The sequence below is a fragment of the Sipha flava genome, unplaced genomic scaffold, assembly GCF_003268045.1.
Source record: "Sipha flava isolate LNK unplaced genomic scaffold, YSA_version1 204_pilon_pilon, whole genome shotgun sequence".
In the NCBI taxonomy this organism is placed as follows: domain Eukaryota; kingdom Metazoa; phylum Arthropoda; class Insecta; order Hemiptera; family Aphididae; genus Sipha; species Sipha flava.
The window spans coordinates 339043-365269 of record NW_020272803.1 but is presented as its reverse complement, the minus strand read 5'-3'; the positions used below and the strand labels follow the sequence as shown (position 1 = coordinate 365269).

General features: G+C 32.3%; 2 protein-coding genes across 3 annotated transcripts; both read right to left on the bottom strand.

Moving 5' to 3' along the window:
* Window positions 1–366: 366 nt before the first annotated feature.
* On the bottom strand, window positions 367–18740 carry LOC112682465 (UDP-glucuronosyltransferase 2B30-like). 2 transcript variants are annotated; one of them, XM_025553069.1, is made up of 8 exons: window positions 18587–18740; window positions 18108–18530; window positions 17554–17959; window positions 16404–16647; window positions 7929–8521; window positions 7250–7472; window positions 5860–6079; window positions 4655–5074 (listed from the first exon to the last, which is right to left on the bottom strand). In XM_025553069.1, the coding sequence occupies exons 3-8, from the start codon at window positions 17575–17577 to the stop codon at window positions 4795–4797; spliced, it is 1584 nt and encodes a 527-aa protein (XP_025408854.1). In that variant the 5' UTR covers window positions 17578–17959; window positions 18108–18530; window positions 18587–18740; the 3' UTR covers window positions 4655–4794. The 2 variants fall into 2 exon arrangements, with proteins under 2 accessions (XP_025408855.1, XP_025408854.1); XM_025553070.1 differs by lacking the exons at window positions 4655–5074; window positions 18587–18740 and adding an exon at window positions 367–553 and having other exon boundaries at window positions 18108–18562.
* Window positions 18741–20470: 1730 nt separating this feature from the next.
* LOC112682487 (UDP-glucuronosyltransferase 1-1-like) lies at window positions 20471–23900 on the bottom strand (the record flags this gene model as incomplete). The annotated part of the gene is made up of 4 exons (XM_025553103.1): window positions 20471–21471; window positions 22359–22578; window positions 22952–23174; window positions 23265–23900. Coding segments are annotated over 4 exons (1377 nt in total), but the record flags the coding sequence as incomplete, so codon positions are not given.
* Between the last annotated feature and the right edge of the window lie 2327 nt (window positions 23901–26227).

Sequence of the window (26227 nt, the reverse complement as noted above, 5' to 3'; positions counted from 1 at the left end):
GGTTAAAAATGTTTTACACCTCCTTTTAATTTTTTAATTTTTTAGGAAAAAATTTGTATTTAATTTGTATAATATTTTTTTATTATTTAATACTATTGGGTATCTCTTTCCTTTAGAGTTTTCTTGCTCTAAAATACCTATTAAACCTTAAACCTTCTAAAGACACATCCATGGTCATGAAAATACATTATTAGAATTTACAAAGACAGATGCTAACATAATAGCGGCTTGTATAATTTCAAAGGCTATTTTACATATTTTTTTTTTAATTAAAGAAGCTTTTCTGTTAAGTCAGTAAAAACGTTAGCAACTTTTGCAAAATATATAATGTATTAATTATAATATCTAGTTAATTCAATAAATGCTCGTATTTCTTAAACTGTTTGGATTTGAAAATGTTTTCGTTGTTTCTTAATTTTTTCTAATAATTTAATTTCATCCTTCGAAACTTTATATCCCAATGAATTTATTTTTGAACTAAAAAATGTACATTTGTAGTTTTTAGTTTTAACCCTGCCTCTTCTAGTCTGTAATATTTCTTCATGTTGATGATCTTTAAACAAAAATAAATAAAACAACATTTGATCAATTATTGACATAATTATTACGACCCAAAAAAAGATACCTAAGACCTCTATTATAATTCATAAAATAAAAAGAAAGTAATACTTTTTTATAGTTAATCATCAATAATCAATTTTATTGCTGAATGATTCAAAATAATAAACCAATATTTAAGAGTCCGATATTTTTTCACCAATATCATATGTATACAGTTTTAGAGAAATTTTGGTATCTTAACATTTGTTAGAAGGACCATGATTATTTATTTATTTATTCTATAAAATGAACGTCATGAGACATTATTACAACATGATATTTGATGGATAGCAAGAAATAAAAGTATAATATGAGAACAAAAATAATAACAAATACAGAAATAAAAATTAAATACGCATAAAAATATAACAAATATGATAGCGAGAAAAATAAAATTACTTATAATTTAAGTGACGCATGCGATATATAAGGTTATAATAACCAAATATAGGGATAACTGTCCTCCACTGTGGGTATTATAAGAAAATTTACTGAAAAAAAGAATGTATATAATAGTAATGCAATGGTAGTTTTGGTTGGCCTGAGAATCTGAGAATGGCTGGTGGAATGGAGTGACTAAATATTTAAAGCTTTACATAAGTACGAGTTAGTGAGTATAATCGTGACATGGATCAGGTTTCTTAAGAATAAAGGCACTAGAAATTAATTTTGTATGCGCTCTTATTTTAATTGATCCTTCGCAATTAGATATGTGTACCAAATAAAAACACAGTACTCGAGCAAGAACGAACTAGAGAAATGTTTAAGAATCGCAGGCAGTTAGAGTAAGAAAAAATTCAAGTATTATATTCATTATATACAACTATTGAAAATAATAAAATGAGAACCAATAAATATTGTACTACAGTGCAGAAAATACAATAAATATCTTATCATTTGCTTTCATATATATAGTTTTCCATATAATTCGAAAGTTGCAAACTTTCTAGATATAATACTTATATATATAGTGCATTACATTTTATGGACTGCAAAAGAAATCATTTGGTACAAAATATCTTGTATTAAACATTAGATTTCACGTAAATTCATTTATGTATGATTTCAATATTATTACCATGCTGTAGCTTACTTTTAATTTAATCTTTCAGAATCTAGAGAATAGAAACATTGTATTTGCAAAATGTAAGTCCATGAGCTTATTTTTACCCGTCAAATATAATATAACATTATACATATTGATGAGTTCCGTTTGTTGTAACTTATAACTAAATAGTGACAAATTCTGATTTACTTTATATTTTTGGTATACAAAGATTTACCGTTATACGTTTTTCTTTAAATGTTACGTTCATACCATTTATGATATCAAAATAATTACAAACTATTTAACTCTACAGTTATTTTATTAAGTTACTATTAAAAGTTATCAGTTTTGAAAATTTTTATATATTAAAACTTTTTTTTTTATGTTATTTAAAATGTACGAGAGTAACCCTGACCCTAACTATTAAAACACATATAATTTGCTGTTCCACAAATTTTATAGTTATGAGGTTGGTTATCAAAGTTAGTACCAACCCTGCTCAGAAATTAAATTAAGCGGCTAGTAACATTTATAAACATTTTGATATAAGCGTACCATTACTAGTCCTACCCATTACATTTTTCAAGATAAAAATGTACATATATATGTATACAGGTTATTTAGAGAATGAACAATATGCATATACCAGTCATTAGATTTTCTGTTACTTGTTCTTCCTCTCTGTCAAAAAATTTGTATTGCCTACTTTGATATCTTATAAATGTTTAGCTCAAGGCCAAAAATTTCAATATGTTAATATTGATTTGCGCTCTATTTCTCACATAGACAGTTATATGTAAGATTATGAAGAACAGGTATACCAGAAAATCCGTTCATTATAATACCAGATGGTTTGAAAACAAAAAATGTTATTTACTCTGAAGTATTTAATTTAATTTAATTAATTAATTAATTAAAATAGTGTTAAATTTTTTTTAAGGAAATATCTCAAAAAAAATCATATTATATGCAATAATGACTACTAATAACAAGATAACTATTATTAAAAAAAAAAAAGTATTTAAAATTAAAAAAATAATTAAAATAGAACAATATAATCCGTATAACGATTTTTACGTGCAACGATGTGCACGGGATACAGCTATATATTTAAAAGAAGGATAAATTGTAGGTGATACAACAGGTTCACAGGGTCAAATATACCCAGAGTCGGATTAAGGGGGGGGGGATAAGCGGACTATAGCCCAGGGTCCCCTCAAAAAAATATTTTAGGCTACAATAAATTTCTACAATTATAGATATACAATTAAAAAAAAAATTATTTTAACAATATTTATTTAAAAATACATTCATATTAATCATTTTAAATAATTATCTGCGACAACTATGTTATTTATTTAGATAGGTACATATTGTTATATGATTATTTGATTAAATAATGAATATAATATATTATATGATTTATTGGATGAAAGTATAGTTTGGTTTACTTACAAGTCTTTTGCAGGTATGACATAAGGAATTTTTTTCTCGAATTCAAAAAAACTCGTTCTTTTCGTTTTGTTAAATTCTCAAGAATTTATAGTTTCGTAGTTCTATTCTCATTTGAAGGAACATATTGAAATTTTATTGATTTTTTTAGTAGAATTTGAACGATTATTTTTGTTTCTTCCTTCATTTATTTATTATTAAGTATAAGTGATTTAAATAACTTTTAGGATTAAGATTTTTCTTTATAAATTAAGTTAGTTGATTTATTCAACGATTCATTCAGTCAATTGGTAACTCAAAATATGGTTAGTTCGTTGTATTATTGTTGTTTTTATTGAAATAGTTGTAAAATTACCTCTATAAATGATAACGTTAGTAATTTTAACAAAATATCAGTTGAGGTTGTATAATCAGTGTGATATCGTATGAGTATTATGTATTAATTTCAGTGAAAATAATTTGCCGCCCCCGAAAATTTACGATATCCTTCCGGGATAGAAGGTTTGAAACAAACACTGGATTTATCGCATATAATAATTCATACTACAATCACACAGCTGTGCGTTGAATATGTATTATATATACAATGTGTAATTAAATTAGTATATATGTATTTTAAATGATTTGAAAAATCCACAATTACTTGTGTACATTTATGTCGCGGGGACTTGTTATAATAAAATAATAGAATATCGATATTTCCGATATATTGGTCCAAATATAAGAATTCGAACGTTTTAAGGACCATCAGGACCGTCCTGATGATTTGTGGGGCTCGGGGCAGAGTAACATTTCAGGGCCTTAAATGTCAAAAATATTACTATCGCGCGTCAGTTACTCAAATGTGCGAAAATAGTCTTAACAAATATAGTACCTTGCACTTACAACAATATGTATAAGTAAATTAATTAATTATATAAAAAACAATTTTAAATTAAAAAAAATTATATGTGCATTTTTTTTGCTCATCGATTTAACTTTTTTTTATTAAATCTATGATATATAAAAGCAAGGCCTGTCCAACTGTTGTGGTGAGAGCGCGGGGCCCGGGGCGAGAGCCCCTCTCGCCCTGCCCTAAAGACGACCCTGAGGACCACCCTAGTATAAATATTATATTCAGTTCTCACCTACTCTTATTCGTTAACATTTAAACACTCATAACATTATATTTAACGTTATTTAATTTAATGGAACTTGTAACAATATCATAACTTAAACTTAAGAACTTATTCATGTAACGTATAACCGATTTCAATAACAATTATTAATCGTATCAAATTCATCACTCACGTGCATAAGCGTGTGCAGACATAACTGGCAAGGTAGTCAAACATAATACATTATCATTTAATATTAACAAAAAATTTGAATTCGTAACTTCATTTAACTTAAAAACTATATTTCTCCAGTATCCTTACATTTTTTTTAACGTTAACTAATGTTTCGAAGTGGTTGAAAATAGTATGTTTATTTATTATTGTGATCATATTGAATATTTTGGTGAGGGTGGGAAGTTTCACAGAATAGTCAAGTACCTACCCTGACTACCCCGTGTGCACGCTTATGCTCACGTGTAATATATTATTCATTATACATCAAATGCGTTATACAATAAAAAAAAATGTATCATCACGAACAGTATCGTCGTGCAAGACGTCAAGCAGTTAATAGGTAATCGGTTTTCATTTTTACGTTCAAAGATTTTTGCTACGGTCGGTTTTACGGAACAATTTTTTTTTTGCATATACGAAAACAATATAATTGAAATACAAAACGAAGGCCAGCGTTAACGAGATGGCGGCGACTACGTCCAAAAGGTAGTACTGGAACCCGTAGAGATCGTTGACGGCGGTGCGCAGGTGCTCGGCTCCTTTGTGTCGAATCACGTACTCGATCCAAAACACGGCGGTGTCCATGATGGACATCGGATTGTCCAGCATTATCGACGATGCTTTCGCGGCCGCTACGTCGAACCTAAATTTCGTACGAAATCGATAGCCGAACTGCGGGTGGAAAACTCACGGCTATAACAGTGTTTCTCAAACACCGTGTTTCTGGATAATTCCAGACCGGTTACATTGAACGGATCAAAATCAACATTTTTGTAAACATCGTAGACGTTTACTATGTAATTTATTCGAAAACGAATATTTGATGTAACGAAATAAAAAAAATTAATGCTTAGAACGTATGTGTTTGAGACTTTTCGACAACATTATTTAATCGTTGGAATAAAAATGTTAATAAACACATACGTACATTATATTGTTTAAAGTTTTTTTTTTTTTTTGCGGTGCATTGCAAATTATGAAATATTTTTATAATGTGTCGCCTGGATAACAATGGTTGAGAAACACCGGGCTAGGGATAGTTTAATTTTACGGTGGCCAGTGGCTAAACATTTTCAAACGTATCAATACGTCCGTTGACCCATAGCCAAGGCCGTACCTAGGGGTGTGTGAGAGGTGCGTGAATACTGGGGCGTCAAAGGCTTTTCCATAATCTAAATAATATTACTGAAAGTTAACCATGTTATTTAATTCAAAATATTGAACACGCTTAACGCCATGGTCTACATGTCAAGCTTAGGTATAATTAAAGATTCAAAAATATTTGGAAGAGGAGTGAGGGCGCTAATTATGCTAGGCATGGTACTGCCCATAGCTCCTTGTTAGCCTCCATCGCTGAGATATTTTAATTTTTTTGAAGATTAAACTGGCCGTATACGGTAGACCCATAAAATTAACGGCGTTACTTACCCAGGGTCCTGCAGGATCGTTTGAAGTTTTTCGCTAAACTCTTCGGCTGTTAATTCGAAGTAAGGTACGTACAAAGCGAACCCCCTGCGCATGGCTTCGGCAGCGTTGTGTACCTGGTCAGCGAACACAGGTATCAAGAGCATGGGAACCCCGTGATAGATAGACTCGATCAAACTGTGAATGCCGCCGTGTGTGATAAACAGTCGACAGTTGGGATGTGCTGAAAAAAATATAAAACGTTATTATGTTTCCGCCAATATTAAAAAAAAAAAAAAACTTCCGTTTCCTACACTTAAATTTACATGTAATTTGGTCCCATTCGTTTTAAATAATTATGTATAATATACATTGATTTATATAACATACTACCACCGGACATTTTCGTTGTAGTATCAGCTAAATAATTGAAATTTAACTCAAATAAATAATTTATTTGAGTTAGATTTTATTCAGTACAACATAAAGATCATAATTTCAGTAATTTAGACTAAATACTAAATCTTTGTCACTATTTTTCACAAATAAATTTCGTCAAAACTGATTTTGATTAGTTAAAACCAGAAATAACCAGAACATTAATTTTGATACTAACTTTAAAATACAATTTTGTAACAAAAGTCAATCAGAGGTAGGTATAATTTTTATTATTTATTTTGAAAAGACAAACTATGGTAGAATTAAGAGTTGTATGGCATTTATCGTGGCATAGTTTATGAAAATAAATTAAGATAACATTGACCGACCGCTGATCAAATATCGACAATCGTAACAATATACCTAATAGTAGTATTAATATAAAATTCTGTAATGACCAAGTATCTAGCTTTAGAAGTCATGTGGAATACATCGCTCCTTAAGAAAAAAAAAAAAAAAAAAAATTTATGTAACTTTAAATGCCACAATAGAATTTGCATTATCAAAAAAAATAATAAAAATTATACTTATTTCAAATTTACATTTGTTACAAAACTGTATTTGAAAACTAATAACAATATTGAAGTTCTGGTTAATTAGTCAATATCAGTTTTGGCAAAATTGAATTGTGAAAACTAGTATCGACTAATAAAAATTAGTAAAAACTAGTTTTGACAAATTTTAGCTTTTAACTTTTACATATATACAGTAAATATACAAGCAAACTGCAGACAACTATACAAAGGTCGTAAGCTACGAGTATTTTGATACGTCGTTATATAGTGTACATTATACAACACAGCCATACTATAAAAATTCGATAACAGTATTATACTTATGTGTTGGAACATTACGGATTAGTCGTTCGATTGGTGAACGGACTTCAACGAAATGGTTAAAACGTCGATCACATCTATTTCAGATAGGTGACCAAAAGTTAGAGCTGCCCATGAGAACATTTTACTCGATTACGTACATAGTATGTCGTTTTGCGGAAACCATTTGCGGACGATAACGTTTTTCGGCAGATCGGGCAACTGATCGTCCTCCCATTTCCACAGTACTATCTGCTCGATCTTGGCGAATTCGGACAACAAAAGCGCAACAGTTTCTCGAGGCATTTTCGAAGATTTGATTACCGAGCCCAAACTAAAGTAGATCACTCCACGTTCTGCCGCGTCCAAGATGTTTTTAAGATCCTGGAAAGAAAATAATATTAATGACTGTTACGATTTAAAATATTAAGAGGATGTCATCTCATGTTTAGAAGTCTTTGTCAAAATTTAAACCGATATCATAATATTTATAGAGAAACATATATTTGAGAGCATGACGATTATTTTATTTTTTTAATAAATTTTTTGTAGAATATCAACTGACAAAGAAGTAACAGAGGTTTTTGTTTTAGATTTAAACAGTCGAAACTTTTTATCCGGTAGATACTTAACAAACATGTTACCGAATGCCATGTACTTGAAAATATTTTAATCTAAAACATTAGTCTATTCGTATAATAGCGATGCATACCTACAGATACATGAATAATTGAATATTGCCTTTTAAACGGACAGAGACTACACAAATCGACATCGTCCTGTTGAGTTCGGTGTTCATATGATTGTACAAGTGATCGGAACGCGATCGTAGAGCCTTACCCGGGGTAACGGTTTGACCGGTTGCACGTGCATGCTGGCCACCTGCACGTAGCCCGGGACGAACGGCGCCACGGAGCTGACCAGCGGATGGCTATTGACCAGCGTCAGCGACACGTCCTGGACCATCGTGTCCAGGTCAGGCCGGCGCTCGTGGCCCGGGTACCGGAAGTGCTCTAGCATGATGGCCCGCTGCTGAGGCATGTACACCAGACGGTTGACCCAGGTGTTGAACGCGGCGGACACGGTGTTACCGACCCGTTGGCGGAACGTCATCGGCGCCGCATAGTCGTTGAACAGCTCGGCGATGTACGCCGGATGGTACGGGTTGCCGTGCCACTGGGACACCCGCGAGTTGGCGGCCAACGGCAGCAGTTGCACCACCGGCGCGCCGTACTTGTGGCCCAGCGCGACGAAGCACTCGTGAAAGAAGTTCTCGATGATCACCACGTCGAACCGGCCGCCGTCGTTCAGGATGAACTCCTTGACGGACGGCTTGTCCACCGCGAACCTCGTGATCCGCGGGCCCAGCCACAGCACGTACACGTACGACGGCCACGTGTTCGTCTCGCTGTTCTTGTCCAGGAAATCGACGCCTGCAACAACGCGACCGCGGTTACCCGGTGGTTTTTACTGCGTTACCGACGTGCGGGACGAACGCGTGGTGCGGAATTATTTTCCATTCAACGTCATTCACCCCGTTGATTATTTCGCGCCCAGTGCGTCGTTAGTAGTTCAACAGAACCATGCGCGCCCGCAGGAGGGGGCAAAGGGGCCATTGCCCCTGTTGGAAATTTTTGTTTCAAAACTATTACTAATTTAATACCGCGTATATTAATTATAACATAATTTTATTGAGATTCGTTCATGAAATTTAGTAAAATGTATTATATTTTTAGATAATCTGAAACGTATTCATTAGTTTATAATGTTTACGCATGACTGCATATCGCTTAAAACTATCAATTCTCCCGAATACCGATTTCTATGGTATTTGATTTTGTTCTCATCTAATTTTAGATACACGTTGTTTTGGCCCTAAGAATTTTAATCTTGCCTCGGGTGGGATTTTATCCTGCTGGCGCGTTTGAACAGAACGCTTTGCGACGATCTGTAATCGCGCGTATAGAATGTACCGGGCGGAAGGAGACCGAGCCGGAAGGCACGAGCGACCGATAGGAAATATTGAAGGACTATGGATGTACGAAAGGACAGTACCCTGAATAGACCCCAAGAAAAAAAAATATATACTGGTACGTACGGTTTTACAATTATTCTTAGTAGTTGCTCACACAGCACTGCAATATTTATTTAACTTTAAATCAACATTTCAACTTTAAAGTAAGAAAAGATTTTTAGTTGTGTCAACATTTAAATTTCATTTGATATAAGTTATTAAATGTTAATTAACCACTATAAAACATTTTTTGAACCAATTTTAATTATTTATATTGTGTTTAAAAACCAACGTTGTATACAATTTAAAAACCAATGGTTGTTGCAATATTTTAATTCTTCTTCTTCTTCTTCTTCTTCTTCTGGCTTTTATAACTCTCCAAGAGTTTCATATTTTAATTACAAAATTTAATCAATATTTTATTGATATTTCTTAATATTTAATTAAGATTAAATAAATGTTGATGGTTCAAAATTATACATTAATTAATGATTAAAATGTAATATATGTTATTAAATATTGCTTGTTAATATTATTATTATTTATTGACATATAGACGACCAATAGAAGATATGATAAATAATATACCAGTGTATATATTTTTGTATAACACTCTTTAAAAATATACTTAACTAAGTGATATAGTAAGAGGGGGAAGGCTGTAACCCCCTCTTGGAAGTTAAGTTATTTCAGTTATTTCATTTTTTATGGAAGTAATTTAATAACTCATAAATAATATTGTAAGTTACAAATTTTTAATAATTAGGGGGTTTGATCCCGTAAATTTCCCTACCCATGTTAATGGCCCTGAGTCTATTTATATTATTTTTACATATCGAAAATTTATTTATTTATAAAATAAATAGGTACAACCTATGTTTTACGTTTATATGGATATTATTCAGAAAAGTTGAATAACGAAGTACAAATATACAATATTGCGTATCAATAGGTATTTAAATACATGAAAATTTAATATTTATTTTTAAATCTATATAAACTATAAATTTAATTAAAATTATGAATATTTTGTGAATATTGAGAGTTAAGTATTAAATAAGTATTTAAACTCTCAAATTGAATAAAAGTTAATATATTAAGTTTATTTTAATAACTATTACCATTGAAAATCAAATATAAATATTAAAATATTTAATAAATATTGTAAAATACTTTATTTTTAAAATAAAATAACAATACATTTATTCAATAAAGTATTAACTTTTAATTTTAAATATTTTAATTCTAATCAAAATTAAATATTTATACAATCGTTTTGATTAACAAATGCTGTGTGGGTGGAGTACTAACAATGTATGCTGTAATAGCACTTCAACTGAAAGTGTTAAAAATTAAAATTATGATTATAACATTTTTCCCGCAGAATTATGTACAGTGGTATTATACCATAGGGTATACTACGTGTACGCCGTGTACTCTCAACATTATTTTGAAAATTTACAGGAATACTTTCAAGTCCCAAGCGAGGAGTATTAAATGTAATACAGTTATACAGGTTTTAATTCTGGCTTTGTTTTGTAATAGACATTCATGTTTGCCTGGGACGATTAGTATACTGCAACGGAATAATAATTATCGGTACCTACACTATTTATTAACGACCGTGATACGGAGAATCTATTTCCGTAAGAATCAAATATACATACATGTCAATTGTTTGTTAATATTTGCAACCCTCTTCCACCACCTAGATCATAAAATGTTCATATTCAGACATTCTTCGGCGTAGTACACTCTTAATAAAATCGATGGGAACATCACTGGTTATACATGCACATTATAAACAAGTGTTATGCGCCCAAATCCATTTAATCCATTATTTTAGGAGAACATTCATTACATCCACAGTGGAAGAACAAAAAGGAGCATATCATCGGGAGCAATAGTCAAAACAGCAAAGCTTTTGTTCGGGTTATGTGGTTTTCACTGTATGAGAGAAAAAATAAGAACTTTTGATAATGCAAATTCTATTGTGGCATTTAAAGTTACATAAAATTTTTTTTTTTTTTTTTCTTAAGGAGCGATGTATTCCACATGACTTCTGAAGCTAGATACTTGGTCATTACAGAATTTTATATTAATACTACTATTAGGTATATTGTTACGATTGTCGATATTTGATCAGCGGTCGGTCAATGTTAACTTAATTTATTTTCATAAATTATGCCACGATAAATACCATACAACTCTTAATTCTACCATAGTTTGCCTTTTCAAAATAAATAATAAAAATTATACCTACCTCTGATTGACTTTTGTTACAAAATTGTATTTTAAAGTTAGTATCAAAATTAATGTTCTGGTTATTTCTGGTTTTAACTAATCAAAATCAGTTTTGACGAAATTTATTTGTGAAAAATAGTGACAAAGATTTAGTATTTAGTCTAAATTACTGAAATCATGATCTTTATGTTGTACTGAATAAAATCTAACTCAAATAAATAATATATTTGAGTTAAATTTCAATTATTTAGCTGATAGTACAACGAAAATGTCCGGTAGTAGTATGTTATATAAATCAATGTATATTATAAATAATTATTTAAAATGAATGGGACAAGATCAAATGAAATTTGATGGGACAAAATAATTTAGAGACGAGGAAAAACAGCTCAAAACAGTAGATCTGACTCAAAGGAAGGAAGCACTCAATTGGAAGAACATGCGGTTACTCTAGAACGAATTAGAACTGCAGCAGAGGGAGCTTTAAAGGGGTTTCAAATTGTAAATAATTTTATATTCATAAATGTACTTCTTGCACAATATTCCATGAAAATTGATACTAAAGGGGAAATAGTGCAAGATGCAAAAACAGGACAAATACATCCAAGTCTGCTGAGTCCCTCTGAACTCCTCGAACAATTTAAGGACATTAAGTTAGGACTTCCAAGTGGGGCAGATTTATCCATAGAATTAGATCTAGAGAACTCCTACAAATTACTTAAACTCTCGGAACTGGCTGTATATTATAATAATGACCATTTAGTTTTTAAGATAAGCATAACATTAGTTTAACAACACATATTAACTCTTTTTATTTAATCCCTAAGTCAGTATGCGAAAACAATAATTGTATTTTTATTAAACCTAGCTATTTTTGGCCGTAAGTCAATCCAATGAACTATATTCCACTTACGATAATTTTGAACAAGCAAATTGTTAACGTTCACGTGACTTCCTACTTTGTCCTGAAATCCATCCTCTACATCCAAGAAGTGGAAAACCAATTTGTGAGATTCTACTCTCACAAGATCCCAAGGAGGTACCTGAAGATTGCAGCCTACTGCAAGTGCAAATAGCTACATCTGTGTTTCACAAACTTAAATTTAAGAATGAGTGGTTATACACCACAGAAGGCGAAACACTATTCGTTACATGTGACGAAGACAAGCAGTCGACCAGTCACATCATCAAAGGGGTTGGAAAGATATTGTTAAATAAAACATGCAAGGCGTATGCAACTAGGGATATACTAATTTCGGGGCCAGTGCACAACCAAGAATACCAAGATTTTGTGCCAGGATCGTTTATTCCTGATTTAGACGAATGGTTTTTGCTAACAGTTACAGAGGATATTATGGAGAACAAGCAAGTTTTCAACAGCAAGGTGGGTGATCTACTACCGGTAGCCAAGACTCCAGAGCAGCTGGAGAGTGGAAATAAAATCAGGCAATTGGAGCAAGGACATCAGCATAGTTATTATTTACTATATGTCAGAGGTTCCCAAACTGTGCGCCGCGGTGTGTTGTCAGGGGAGCCGCGGCTGTGCCTCGATGTCGACTATGTTATCTGGTCTAAAAATAAACAACGGTATTTTATGATGACGAATACCGTCATTTTTATTACCATTATCTTGATTCCTAGAATAAGTTATTATTACTATACTAACCAATTATTGTATTTGATATAGATAAACGACTGTTCGTGTCTGGTGAAATTCGTTTTTGCGTTAGTACCTATTTATTACCTATACACGTATACGAATCAGTCTCGGTGTGTTATAATATTTTGTTAAAGTTTCTTAAGAATATATATATATAGTAAGTTCTGTGATTTTCTTTAAGTTGTAACTTTGTTCTGTGTTTATTTATTATGGATCGATTTTTATTAAACAATCGTAAACGTACAAGTACATGTGAAGACGAAGAAATTTTACCATCAACCAGTCGCGGTGAAACAGTAAAAAAGCCGCAGAATTCACCATATGGCGGAGGACCTCAATGATCAACTGATAGAAAAAATCAAAGAAAGGGAATTTGGGTTGCAGCTGGACGAGGCTACGAATACTAATAAGGATACTCATTTGATATGCTATGTTAGGTTTATAAATGATGATAGAAGACCTACTCTTTTGTAAAAATATTACAGCAAGCGCCAAAGCTCAGGACTTATTTGATATTCTTAATAATTGTATGTCAGAAAATATGTTGGATTGGACTAAATGCGTCGGTGTTTGTACTGACGGCGATCGTTCCATGTCTGGCAATTATGGAGGATTACAATCACTTATTGGAAGCAAAGCCCCTGATGCACTGTGGACCCATTGCATTATCCATAGAGGACCACTTGCGGCAAAATATCTAAGTCCCGCGCTGAACCAAGTATTAGAATGTGAATGTAGTCAATTTTATAAAAACTCGTCCATTGAAAGCAAGATTTTTCAAAAAATTATGTGACGATATAGGAGCTGAACACTCAAGTTTGTTGTACTACAGCAGTGCATGATGGCTATCTCGTAGTAATGTTTTATCACGTACGTTTGAACTACGGCAAGAAATTTATATATTCCTTAAAGAAGAAGGACACAAATATGCCAATGAATTTTCTGACGAAAATTTTTTAATAAAATTGGCATACTTGTGTGACATTTTTTAAAAACTGAATGCATTGAACACCTCATTGCAGGGAAATAATATGAACATTTTGAAGTCGATGGATAAAATGACAGCGTTTATAAAAAAACTCAAACTATGGAGAAGACAAATGAATGAAGACACGAGCAAAGATTCTTTTTCCATATTGCAGCAGTTTCTGACCTCTAATAGAGTTGAGATTTCTCAAGATATGTAATCCATTTTTGAAGATCACTTATCACAGCTAGTGATATGGTTTGAGAAATATTTTAAAAATGAAGACACTGATAAATTTGCATGGATTCAAGATCCATTTAACTCCATTGTTCCATCAGAATTTATTTCTACTGAAGAAGAAAGTCTAATTGAGTTGTCTTGCGACAGTAGTTTAAAATCAAAATTTTTAAATATGGAATTGATGAAATTTTGGACTTCAATAAAAAATGAATATCCCCTTGTATGTGAAAAAGCTCTACGTGTTTTAATTCCGTTTTCTACTTCATATTTATGTGAAGCTGGGTTTTCAGCGGTCGCTGTGATAAAAAGCAAATATCGGTCAAAAATCAATGTGGAGAAGGAAATGAGAGTAGCAGTATCAAGTTTGATCCCAAGATTTGAAAAATTATGCAGTGATGTCCAGGCTCATCCATCTCACTAATTCAGTTGTTTTCTACAAATAAACTATGTCTAATTTACTTTACCTAATAAAATTAAAATTAAATATTTCAGTGTATAATTATATAAAATAAATATTTCCATATTATCTATTGAAAATTATACATGTTTGTTATTTTATTATTTTATTTAAAAAAAAGGTCGTAAATTTTATTAAGAGCGCCACGAGTAGGAAAAGTTTGGGAACCTCTGCTATATGTCATAGGCATTGTCCTTTTTGTGGGTCTTGTCATACTGGCCATTAAATACAGTAATCAAATTATCACAAAAAGTATTGAAGCATAGGCAAGACGAAGACGCCATTAAGCCATTCCATTAAGACAAACCACATCCCAAGAACACCCTTTTGAAACAGAAGAAACAATACCAATGACGTACTACGTACTTTAGATTAACAATACTACGAAATCCAAGGGCTTCGTTCTGATGGGAGAGGAGTATAGTAATCCCATAGGTATTACAAGCACGTCGACTACAAGTATAGTAATTCTATCCGGATTACGAAACCTTTAGATAGAGCTAACACATCGAAGGTAATACCTCATGGACTATCCGAGGCCATGGAGACCTCGGTACCCATGAGTCTTTTGGTTTTACTATTTCCTTATTGCATTTCCTTACAGAAGCACGTAACGTAGGAGTAGCACTAGTATATATACGGATACGTTTTTATACTAGGGCAGAACTAACTTATATCTTTGCCTCAACACATAGTCTATGTTTTACTCCTTGCAGCTGAACCATAGATTACCTTAGTATTAAATAGTAATTTGTTAATTTTCATTATAATTTTTATTTGATTTAATAAAGTTTTAACATTCATATTAAACGTTCGTGTATTTTATCTAAATCTCTGACGTTTCCATCTACCGCCAACAGCGAGACCTCCGTCATTAAATAATCGTACAAGCTCAACCACTTCAGGTCGAGACTCGCTACAACTACCTACAGACGTACAATTTTAAATATGAAAAAATTTTTTGTTTCCATGCTCTTTTTATTGTATAATTTATTTTAGATAAACTAAATTACTCGAGTTAAACAAAGTTGTATAACAGAAAGAAAAAAACATCATGACCTATATTGGCCTAGATATGTATCAACCATAAACGGAATAAAACATGTAATAGATTTAAACGTTGGTAAAAAAAAAAATTATTTTCTTGTTCGATGATAAATGTTATTAGTGTATTATTAAAATGATGCGAGTGCCGTAAGAATATTATAAAAATATATCTTCATTGCAACAGAAATATAAATTAGGATGAGTACCTAGAATTATATTTTTAAAAGTGATTTTCAATTTTATAAAAACTTGAATATTGATTAAATTTATAAAACATATGAAAATATACCCGATTATGAATAATGTTAATGCATTATCAACTGGTGTTGGCAGTTGAATCGATTAATTATATTGATTTTCTGCGTTAAAAAAATATTCACTTTTATTTTCATTCATTACATGCTCATTAAATAACATAGCTACTTATTTATGATACTCTACTAGATTTTTTTAATGAAAGATGAATACTAATAATACTTCTAGTTTATAACCTATACATTTATATTTTTATACATGTACATATTTTATAAATCAAAACATATTAAAAAATAAAAATTCAATACTAGCTAAAAAAAAAAATTTCTTTAATATCTACCTGCTCAACTAATTTTAATTTATTATTTGTATGCTTGTTTCATACTATTTTTATTGTCGTCAGATATTTATATACTCCAAATGTTAAATACCTGATACCTTGTTGTGGAATTCTACTTGTACGTGCGTATACAACAACGGCGACCCGTCATCCGTAACGGGACTCAGCGGAAAAGGCGAAACCAAAGTTAAGTTATGTCCTCTGGCCACAAGCGTTTCCAGAAGAGGTTTGAAGCCGTTAAAATGACTCCTGGTTTCGGTCGGCAGAAAAGCCAAAATATTAGAGGATTTCCCGTTCGGTAATCCGGAACAACCGAAACCAATCAGCAGTAGCACCTTAAAATAATTATATTTTTTATTAAAATAATTTTCATTTATCTATGACCTATGAAGGCATCATAACGAAATGTAATGTAAATTATATGTAATCAAAAGTTTCACGATCATAACGGTATAGCTTACTTTTGAAACGTAAAATGTTTTGGTTCAATATTAATAATTACTACGTTGAATAAAAAACACGGGAAAGTAGCTAAAAACTCTATAACGGAAATACCGAGATGAAGACAAAGAATACGAGCTTTGAACAATTTCGCGTTGTTAGATAAATCAATTATTCATTGATTCGTGATGGTAACGGTAATGCTTTCGATCGAAATTTGAGTAAGTATTCACGACTCGACTGGGCTTCACGTTATAAGACGTCTTTACGTAGACAGATATTTTTCAGTACGTTTATGGTTCGTCCTATATCATGGATGGTGAACCTATGGCACACGTGCCAAAGATGGCACGTTGACCAAATTTTAATGACACGTGCAAGAAATTGAAATTAATAAAAATTGTACACAAAAAAAAAAAAAAATTTACTATTTATAAAATGTTAGTTGTAAGAAATTCAAACAAATTGCATGTTATAAAAATGTCAATATTCCTTATGCTTTCATGTTTTTCATCAACTTATGTTTGCGAAAGCTTATTCGCCACAATAAATTTAATTAAATCGAAGGAAAGAAACGTTTTGACCAATGAAACAATTGCTGCTTGTGTTTCACTAAGAATTACTGAAATGTAATAAAAATAATATAATAAGTCTGTCATTTTATTTTTAGTCTTAGGAAATATAATTTTCTTTGGGCACGTGAACGATATTCAAAACCTAAAAAGGAAAAATTTGGCACTTGAACCAAAAAAAAGGTTCGGCACCCCTGTTCTATACATTATAATACGAGTAACACTCACGACAAACGGTCTACGGAAGTCCATCGATACTACGAAGCAACAAGGGCCGACGGGATCGAAGAATTATTCTCAATATTATTGCAACTGACGAAGTTCAATATTTTCGCCGGTGTAGGATGTTCGGTTGCCTATGCACACGCTGGTCGTAGTCACACGTAGCACAGCATTTCGAATGCGGTTTCGACGTTGCAGTCGAGTGCGAACGTTTGTTTTTCGCTGACAGCCGCGCGACATTTACATTTTATTTCATATTTTTATCGTTACTAGCTGTTGCGCAATCGATTGAAGCCATGTTCAAAATTGTCCCCGTGAAAAAATTGTTTTTTTTTTTCGTGTTTCTTCGTTCAATAATATCGCGCGCGCACGTCACATAACCCCACAGTTGTGTATAAACTAAACGTATGATCTAAAAAAAAAATTTTTTTTTTACTTCGTAGCTGATTTCGTTATTACCACATATTATATTAATATAATTTGTGTTATTACTGTGAAACACTGTTCACAATGGTAAAAATAAAATGTATAACTTAGTTGTACAATCGGATTATACTAACCTCACCGCGTCCGATTATAATCGTTATTGTATTTATACTCTCCGAGTACTGTGTCGATGGCCATTAATTCGTTGTCGTTTAATTGTTTGAAAACATCTGTAATACCATAACGTTATGTATGAGCCGTGCCGGATCTGAGAAATTTGACGCCCGGGGCTAATAAAAATGCAGCGCCCTTCCGAAGTACGGGGTACGTTCACGACCTTATTTTCCAGAAGCTTAACAGCGCCCTTAACAGCGCTTGAGGCACGCATGCTCTTGCCCCGCACCTCCTCTAGATCCGGAACCGTGCATAATTAATGAAGAATTAAAATCAAAGATCAAACAGCTGTAACGATATGGACCAGTCGTTGACGTCACGCGCGACTTATCAGTATTACTATACCGAGAGGACCATAAAAATGTTATCCCGAGCGTGTGTAACTGCAAATGAAGGTTTCAAATTGCAATGAGATCAAGTGTTCATAATTATAACATACCTGCGGCCAAATGCAACTGCATCAATGTATAGTAAAACAAAATAATTTGCGGTATATTTTTGGATGCGTCAAACGAACGATAGTTCGGTTAGTTTTGTATTTAAATGCAGTCTTAGCTAAAAATGTACGAATGTTTTTGCCAACTTAGGAAGGTTGCCGACCTCTGATATAGATATTACCGTTTTATGCTGTAAAATATCCGATGATTGCGATTACCGATTTGTGATACGACGATCATGAAATATTTGCTATGTTCGAATTCACTAATCTATACACCGCTATGTGCATAATAATACGTAACATACAGGGAAAACCTTTCATTTCGCAATTATTAACCTATATAATTTTATCTAAACGGGAGTGTGTTATTAATTATTATTACGTAACATTATTACGAACATGGTTTAATTTTACTTTGAACTAAAATAGTAACAATTATTTTTTAAATCATTGTTTTTCCCAATGAATATTCAAACGTCGAGTTAAAATTATTAAAAACATACAAATATTTTGTTCGTATTTTATACAAATACATTACAGTAGGTAATTGATTTATTTTTTCCTGTTAATTATGATCATCAGCATCATTTTTTTTTTTTTTTTTACATTGAACTAACTTTATTGATAGCTATGTATAATATATTGTGTGTGTATTCTTCATGTTAAATAAACACCTTATTGTTGGTAAAAGTAATTTACTAAATTAAGTCTAATTCTAAGTCAAAAGAGATAATAATAAAATAGTTTGAACTTCTATAATCAGAACAAATATTAAACGTTAAAATTAATTTTGGGGTACATATTATATATGTGTAATGATTACTTATTGATGTTATATTACAATTGAAATATTTTTAACTGTTTTTTTCTTTCTATTTTTCATGCTAATAATTGTTGCATAATCTGTAAGAGGAGATGTGTCCCAGATAATCATCTCATATTCCAAATGAAATCGGACAAATCAACAATAGAGGATTTTTTTTAGAATAATGAAGAACTAGAAAACTTATGTTTTGGTGAAATCATCTGAATAAGTCCAAGCAATTTAAACAACTTATGTGTAGATCTCAGTGAATTTGGAAACATAAAAAAAACTCGAATAAAATACCAAGATTTGAAATCAGCAACAGAGTAACCTAAAAAATGGCAGAAAAAAATTACTTATAAATTAGCTAAAAAATATCAAGTTATTATATGTATTTTGGGTATTATTTAGGTTGGATGTTGGACATCAAATGACATTTTGGAGAACAAAATTCTAAACCAATTCTTAGTGCCAAACAAAGGCAGAAATTAAATTATCTTTTTACAAAAGTGTTTAGCAATGTCAATACGGAGAAATAGCTTGATATAATCAGGAAATACTAGAAAATAATAACAACATGATATTATGTCAATCATATCCTTGATTCTATTAACAAATAACTAACAAGCAAATAAAATAATATATTAAATTACATTAATTGTTATAATTATAAATTGTTGACACATTTATAATTCCATGAGATCCGTTGTAATAAATATAAATAAATTATCACAGTATTTTTCAGATAAATATTTACTAAAAATAATAAAATACGTTTGTAAGATTATAAAATTATAATTTATAGATTGTATAAACTTACAATTTATCAAATATAACAATGATAATTAAAATAAATAATAGAAAAAATATGTTTCAAAACATAAAAATAAAATATAATGAAATTAGTATTTTATGGCTTATATATACTATAAAGTCCATAAATATTGGATAAGTCTAAAGTTCAATGTATTACATAACTTGAATGAATAATAAAAGCATAATATTATTCATAACCAATTGATAATACAATTTTATTTATAATATAAATATAAAATTAAAGATTTTTTTTTTTTTATTGTGCCATCTTTACGAATTAAATATGTTAATCGATAGGACATCTACATTTTCATAGTAAATACATAAACATAAAAAAATAATTAATCTACTATAGATTAAATATCAAAAATAAAATATGGGTTGAAAAATAAAGACATTAAAGTCACATCGGTTCACAATTCATACAAATAACACAATTTATCCTAAACAGTAACAAATATAAAATGATTGATATTGAAAAATAAATTGGTTGTTATAATTAATTATAATCTGCACTTAATCTTTACATAATAAACAACACTAAGGCAATAGCTCATAATTGTTAATGTGTAAGATATAACGATGATAATATTTTATTATTTAGTATAGGAGACTGAATCATTAAATATGTGATATCAAGTAATTAGTGAACCATCTCGACTTACAACAACAGTATTTTATCACAATAATAGTTTACTAAGCAAACTCATCTGGATTGTGGCTGCTGTAATTTGGCAAAATTATAATAATAAGATCAATTGATTTCAAGAGTGCTGTTGCATTCTGATCCGCGGCGCAGCGGTCTATCGACCAGCAGAGCGCGTTATAAATTATTTCTTCCCGGGATAAATGCTTATTGTGAGTATTGAAAATACTTAGGATATAATGATACTATTGTATCATTATATCTTAAGTATATTATTATATCATCGGGTCGCTGCTGCTGTCGTGCGGTCAGCGATATCATTACTGTTTCTTTTTCTCAACCAACAATTTATCTCGTGCTCCACGACAAAACCATCTGTTGACCGTAAACACGAGCATTTTTTTGGTTGCCCATAATGACACAAGGGTCATGCACAATACCAACAACAGAACATCTAACAGAAGATACTGGAACCAGTAGAGGTCGTTGGCGGCCGTCCGCAAATGCGCTGTTCCGCCGTATCGGAGGACATATTCAATCCAATAGATAGCGTTCTCCAGCGGCGGTAACGGGTTATCTTTAAACTTAGCTGACGTATTTCGAGCGTTTTCCCCGTACCTGAAAAATGTTCATCGTTAAAATCGTTGTGTAGGATCAGGTTCAATGGTAATCTTCGGCAAAGTAGGCTAAATGCTGGTTAATTGTCAATGTCTTAAATTTAGATTATTTGACTAGGCTTTATTTATTGTATTCATATTTACGATAAAACGAGTGTACGGCCGATTAATAATGAAAAATGTCAACATTGTAAACGATTTATTTAAATAATTACTTTTACTGTCATAACCCGATTTTTTGTTGTATTTATTATACTATATAACATAATAGTAAATTAAAAATCGTGGTTACTTATAGGATTTTGTTTTAAAATAAAATAAAAAATTCATTTAGACTAAATAAAATAAATAGGCAATAGGTTACAAGTAGGTATAGTGGTTTAAATTGAACATATAAACATTTCGTTACAGTGGCATGAAATCAAATTGAAATGTTTATAATGTTTTTATGTTATAATACTATGTTTATAATAAATGTTTTGGTATTTAAATGGGTGGTAAATTGGAAGGGGTGGTTGGGTAAATCTAATTATTTGAACAGGCAGTTTCAATTTCATTCCACGCCACTGTAACTAAATGTTTGAAACTTGACAATTATTTTAAATAGAACATAATTTTCAAGTTATATATATATAAAAAAATTATTTTAATTTTTAATTTTCATTAAATTATATTTTTATTTTTTTTAATATTCCAATTTTCTAGGCAGTTCAATTGAACTACCTGGAGTACGTGTTCAGCGCCACTGTTTAGATAATAAGAATAATTCAAACATGAAAGATTCAAACGCTTTAGATTTGGGATACCATTTCAATTTCATTCCCATTCACTTCGAATAGGAAAGGCTCACTATGTTAGCACATGAGTTTTTGTCAGTAAGATACTCACGTGGGGTCATTAAGAAGCTTGTACAAAGCACTGCCAAACGCCATGTGTGTCAAATCAAAGTATGGAACTTGTATAGCCAAACCGCGGTACTGAGCCCGCAGCGAATTGCCCAGCTGATCGCCGAAAACAGGTATGGCTAACATCGGCACGCCGTGGTAGATGGACTCGATGGTGCTGTGAACTCCACCGTGTGTAATGAACAGTTTACAGTTCGGATGACCTACAAGCAACAATATAATGAAGTTTAAGCTAAATGACAAACATCACTTTTCGAGTAGAAGACAATGTTTTCCGTTAGTCGTCTCACAGCTCCGGAACAATTAAATTTATAAAAGAGTCCCAAGAAAATATTAAAATAGTAAATGTGGGTGAGGCGGGGAAGGATGAGTAAACACAGTGTTCGACTTGAAAAGGAAGGCAGGGGGACGGAGTATCCATACTAATTTTCAGAATTTTTTTAGCGTCCCTTACTATTATTACTTTATAATTATAACACGCTTAACAAGTTTTGAGGACGCTCTTTTTTTTTAAAGCAGAGTTCCCCTTCTCTAATTTTAGTCAAGCATTGGGTAAACAGTATTATATTTACGTACCCAATATGTCGTTCTGCGGGAACCATTTTCGAACGATAACGTTCTTCGGCAGTTGCGGGATCTGTTCCGCTTCCCACTTCCACAACACAGTCTGTTCGATTTTCGACAGTTCAGACAGCAATAGCGCCACCGTTTCGTTGGGCATTTTGGACGATTTCACCACCGATCCCAAGCTGAAGTACACAACGCCCCGATCGGAATCGTCCATGATCCGTTTCAGATCCTGAACGGGCGCGCGGGATGAATTGAAAAAAAAAATTAATTTAAAACGCAATACTATAAAATTCGAATTCAATACTATATCGTGCATTACTTGGGGCAGTTGCGAGGACGGTACGCAGTGCATTCCGGCCACATTGATGTAGGTGGGCACCATGGGAGCGGGCGATCCGATCACCGGGTGGCTGTTGATCAACGTCAGCGATATGTTGCGCAGCATGTCGGTCAGGTCGGGCCGGTGCTCGTGCCCCGGGTACACGAAGTACCGGTTGGCCAGCTGCCGGTGTCTGGGCAGGTAGAACGCGCGGTTGGCCACGGTGTAGAAGAACGCGGCCGCGGCGTTGGCGGTGCGCTGCGCGAACGACATGTTGGACGCGTACCGACTGGCCATGTCCGGCAGGTAGGCCGGCCCGTACGGGTTGGCGTGCCACTGCGACACACGCGCATCCGTCGAGGACGGCAGTAGCTGCACCACCGGGGCACCATACTTGTGGCCGATGGCGGCGAAACACTCGTGAAAGAAGTTTTCGAACAGCACCAGGTCGAACGACGATCGGTCGTCCCGGATGAAGTCCATCACCGTCATCTTGTTCAGACTCGTCTCGCTGATGTACGGCCCGAACCACCACAGCCGCACCGGCGCCGGAATCAGGTTTATAAACTTGGCCACGGTCAGCATGTCGACATCTGTGTGCACGCAGAATAATATGGCCAATGAGATTGCGAGACAACGTTATGGTAACATAGGCGATTGTAAACTCCGCCAGAAAATCGGTCAAGATAAAAAACGGTAATAAAAGGCCTAATGTAAACTCCACCAGTTTTTTTATGTGTTTCGTCTGTGAATCCTTTCATAGTCGTCTAAGAAATTAATTTTATAAAAGTCAACCGAAGGTTCATATTTTTAGTAAAGTTCTTATCAAATTTTAAATCCATACTTATATAAAACTAAATGGCATATCTCAAATAAATATGTCAAAAAATTAGAAATAAAAAAAAAAAATGACAGTGTTACAGAATGCTATAAATATGTACATTGATGGAGTAATACAAGACTTTGAATATTTACAAATTGTATCACATCATTTTAGTTTACATTCATGACACAACTATATATTTTTGGATTATTAGGTATAACGATTATTTATTATGATTTTTTTTTTTTTAATAATATATCGTATTAATTTTATACTACTACTTGATTTTCTTCACTGGCGGAGTTTACATGAACTCAATTTTACCTGATTTTTTTAGTGGCGGAGTTTACTGTAAAAAAAAAGTACTTGTGGCGGAGTTTACATGCGCGACCGATAATATGCATTACTATGATTCCCAACATTTGGGTTGCGCGAGAGAACAATCGGGAGTAACCGAATTGGTTCCCGTGTGAAAAAGGTATTTTATTAAGTTAGGCCGAATTGGTTCCCGTTTAAAAAAGTTATTTTATTAGGTTGAGTCGAATTGGTTCCCGTGTGTGTACAGGTAATTTTTAATTTGGAACAAAATATAAATTAGACAGTATAAAATATAAATGTACCTACACGGCTACACTCTATAATCTATAGTATAATATACAATAAGATGGCAATATATTTATATATTGGAAGTTTAGCAAATTATCGGTGATATCCCGATCAATTAAGATAACGATTGAGATATATGTACTTTTATAGCTGTATGGTATATCGTCTATAATATCTTATGTACGAATGACAATAATGTTGGTGAGCAAAGAGCACAGTCTTGAATCGTGAACACATCGTGTAAATTTGTAACTTGTATTTCGTATTTTAATTTATATTTTTGAATTTTAATTTTTCGTAATTATGGAGTTTATGTTTAGTGAAAAGGGAACTAAGTTGTTGATTATTGACAATTACAAGTTTGGATTCCAAAAGAACCTAACATATAGAGGTGGATATGTACAAAACGATAATGTAAAGCATACGTTAAATTGAACAGAGATTGTTTATATGAAGAAGTATTAACACATAACCACGAAAATGAAGATGATGGTAAACTTGTGCGACAACAATTGACAAATTCACTAAAAAGAAAATGTGACGAACTTATTATAGAGCGACCATCTAAAATTATACGCAAGGAAACAGCTTCAAACAGTCATAGTGAGTCACTACTTCAAAATGATATTAACAGAGTCCGTAAAAATTTGAATGCTGCTAAATTAAGAACAATTCCCAAGTTACCTTCTAATCTTGAAGAACTGCATAAAAGTGTCAGTGAATATTCGTTAATAACTAATCTCGGAGAAAACTTTATTTATGACAACGATTCTGTCAACAATATAATTACATTTACATGCACGCAGAACTTGGAACAACTCAAGAAAGCCGCTACGTTATTTGTCGATGGAACATTCAAAAGTTGTCCTAAGCAATTTTACCAATTATTTTCTATTTTTATCAAGGTACAAAACAGCTACGTTTCTGTCGTATTCAGCCTACTCCCAAACAAGACTGCAGACACTTACATACTTGCATTAAATAAGGTCGCAAAATATCTAACAGTTGGCACGGTTTTCGTAGATTTTGAAACAGCTATCCATAGTGCCATAACTTCACAGCTACAGCAAGTTACAGTTAAAGGTTGCAGATTCCATTTATGTCAGTCATGGTGGAGAAAAATTCAATAGTTTGGTCTCTCCAATGAATTTAAAGATAATGCTTCAGAAATCGGACAACTTCTGAAACTACTTTTTGGACTGTCCTTATTATCACCCGAAGACGTCGAAGACTGTTTTTATAATGATTTGATGGCCATAAAACCTTGCTGCTCAAAACTAGATCAGTTCTTCGACTACGTTCTTGATCATACAGACAGTATCTTTCCACCGAAAATTTGGGCTAGATTTGACAAAAATATTGATAGGACTACAAATTGTTGCGAATCGTTCCTTTCAAAGCTGAATAAAGAATTTACATCTGCCCATCCTAATATATTTTATTTTATGGAGACTTTAAACAGTATTCAGACATTAAATTATATTAAATTTCGAAGTAATAATACTAGAAAACTTACTAGCGAACAAGAAAAAAA

What these genes read in the sequence shown, in the direction of transcription:
- LOC112682465 (XM_025553069.1), bottom strand. Translation starts at nt 17,577, where the DNA reads ATGGACTTCCGTAGACCGTTTGTC. An exon ending in ACTTCCGTAGACCGTTTGTC is followed by an intron (nt 16,648 to 17,553) that starts GTGAGTGTTACT and finishes AATTATTTTAAG; the next exon opens with GTGCTACTGCTGATTGGTTT. An exon ending in ATTCCACAACAAGGTATCAG is followed by an intron (nt 8,522 to 16,403) that starts GTATTTAACATT and finishes GCGTTGTTGCAG; the next exon opens with GCGTCGATTTCCTGGACAAG.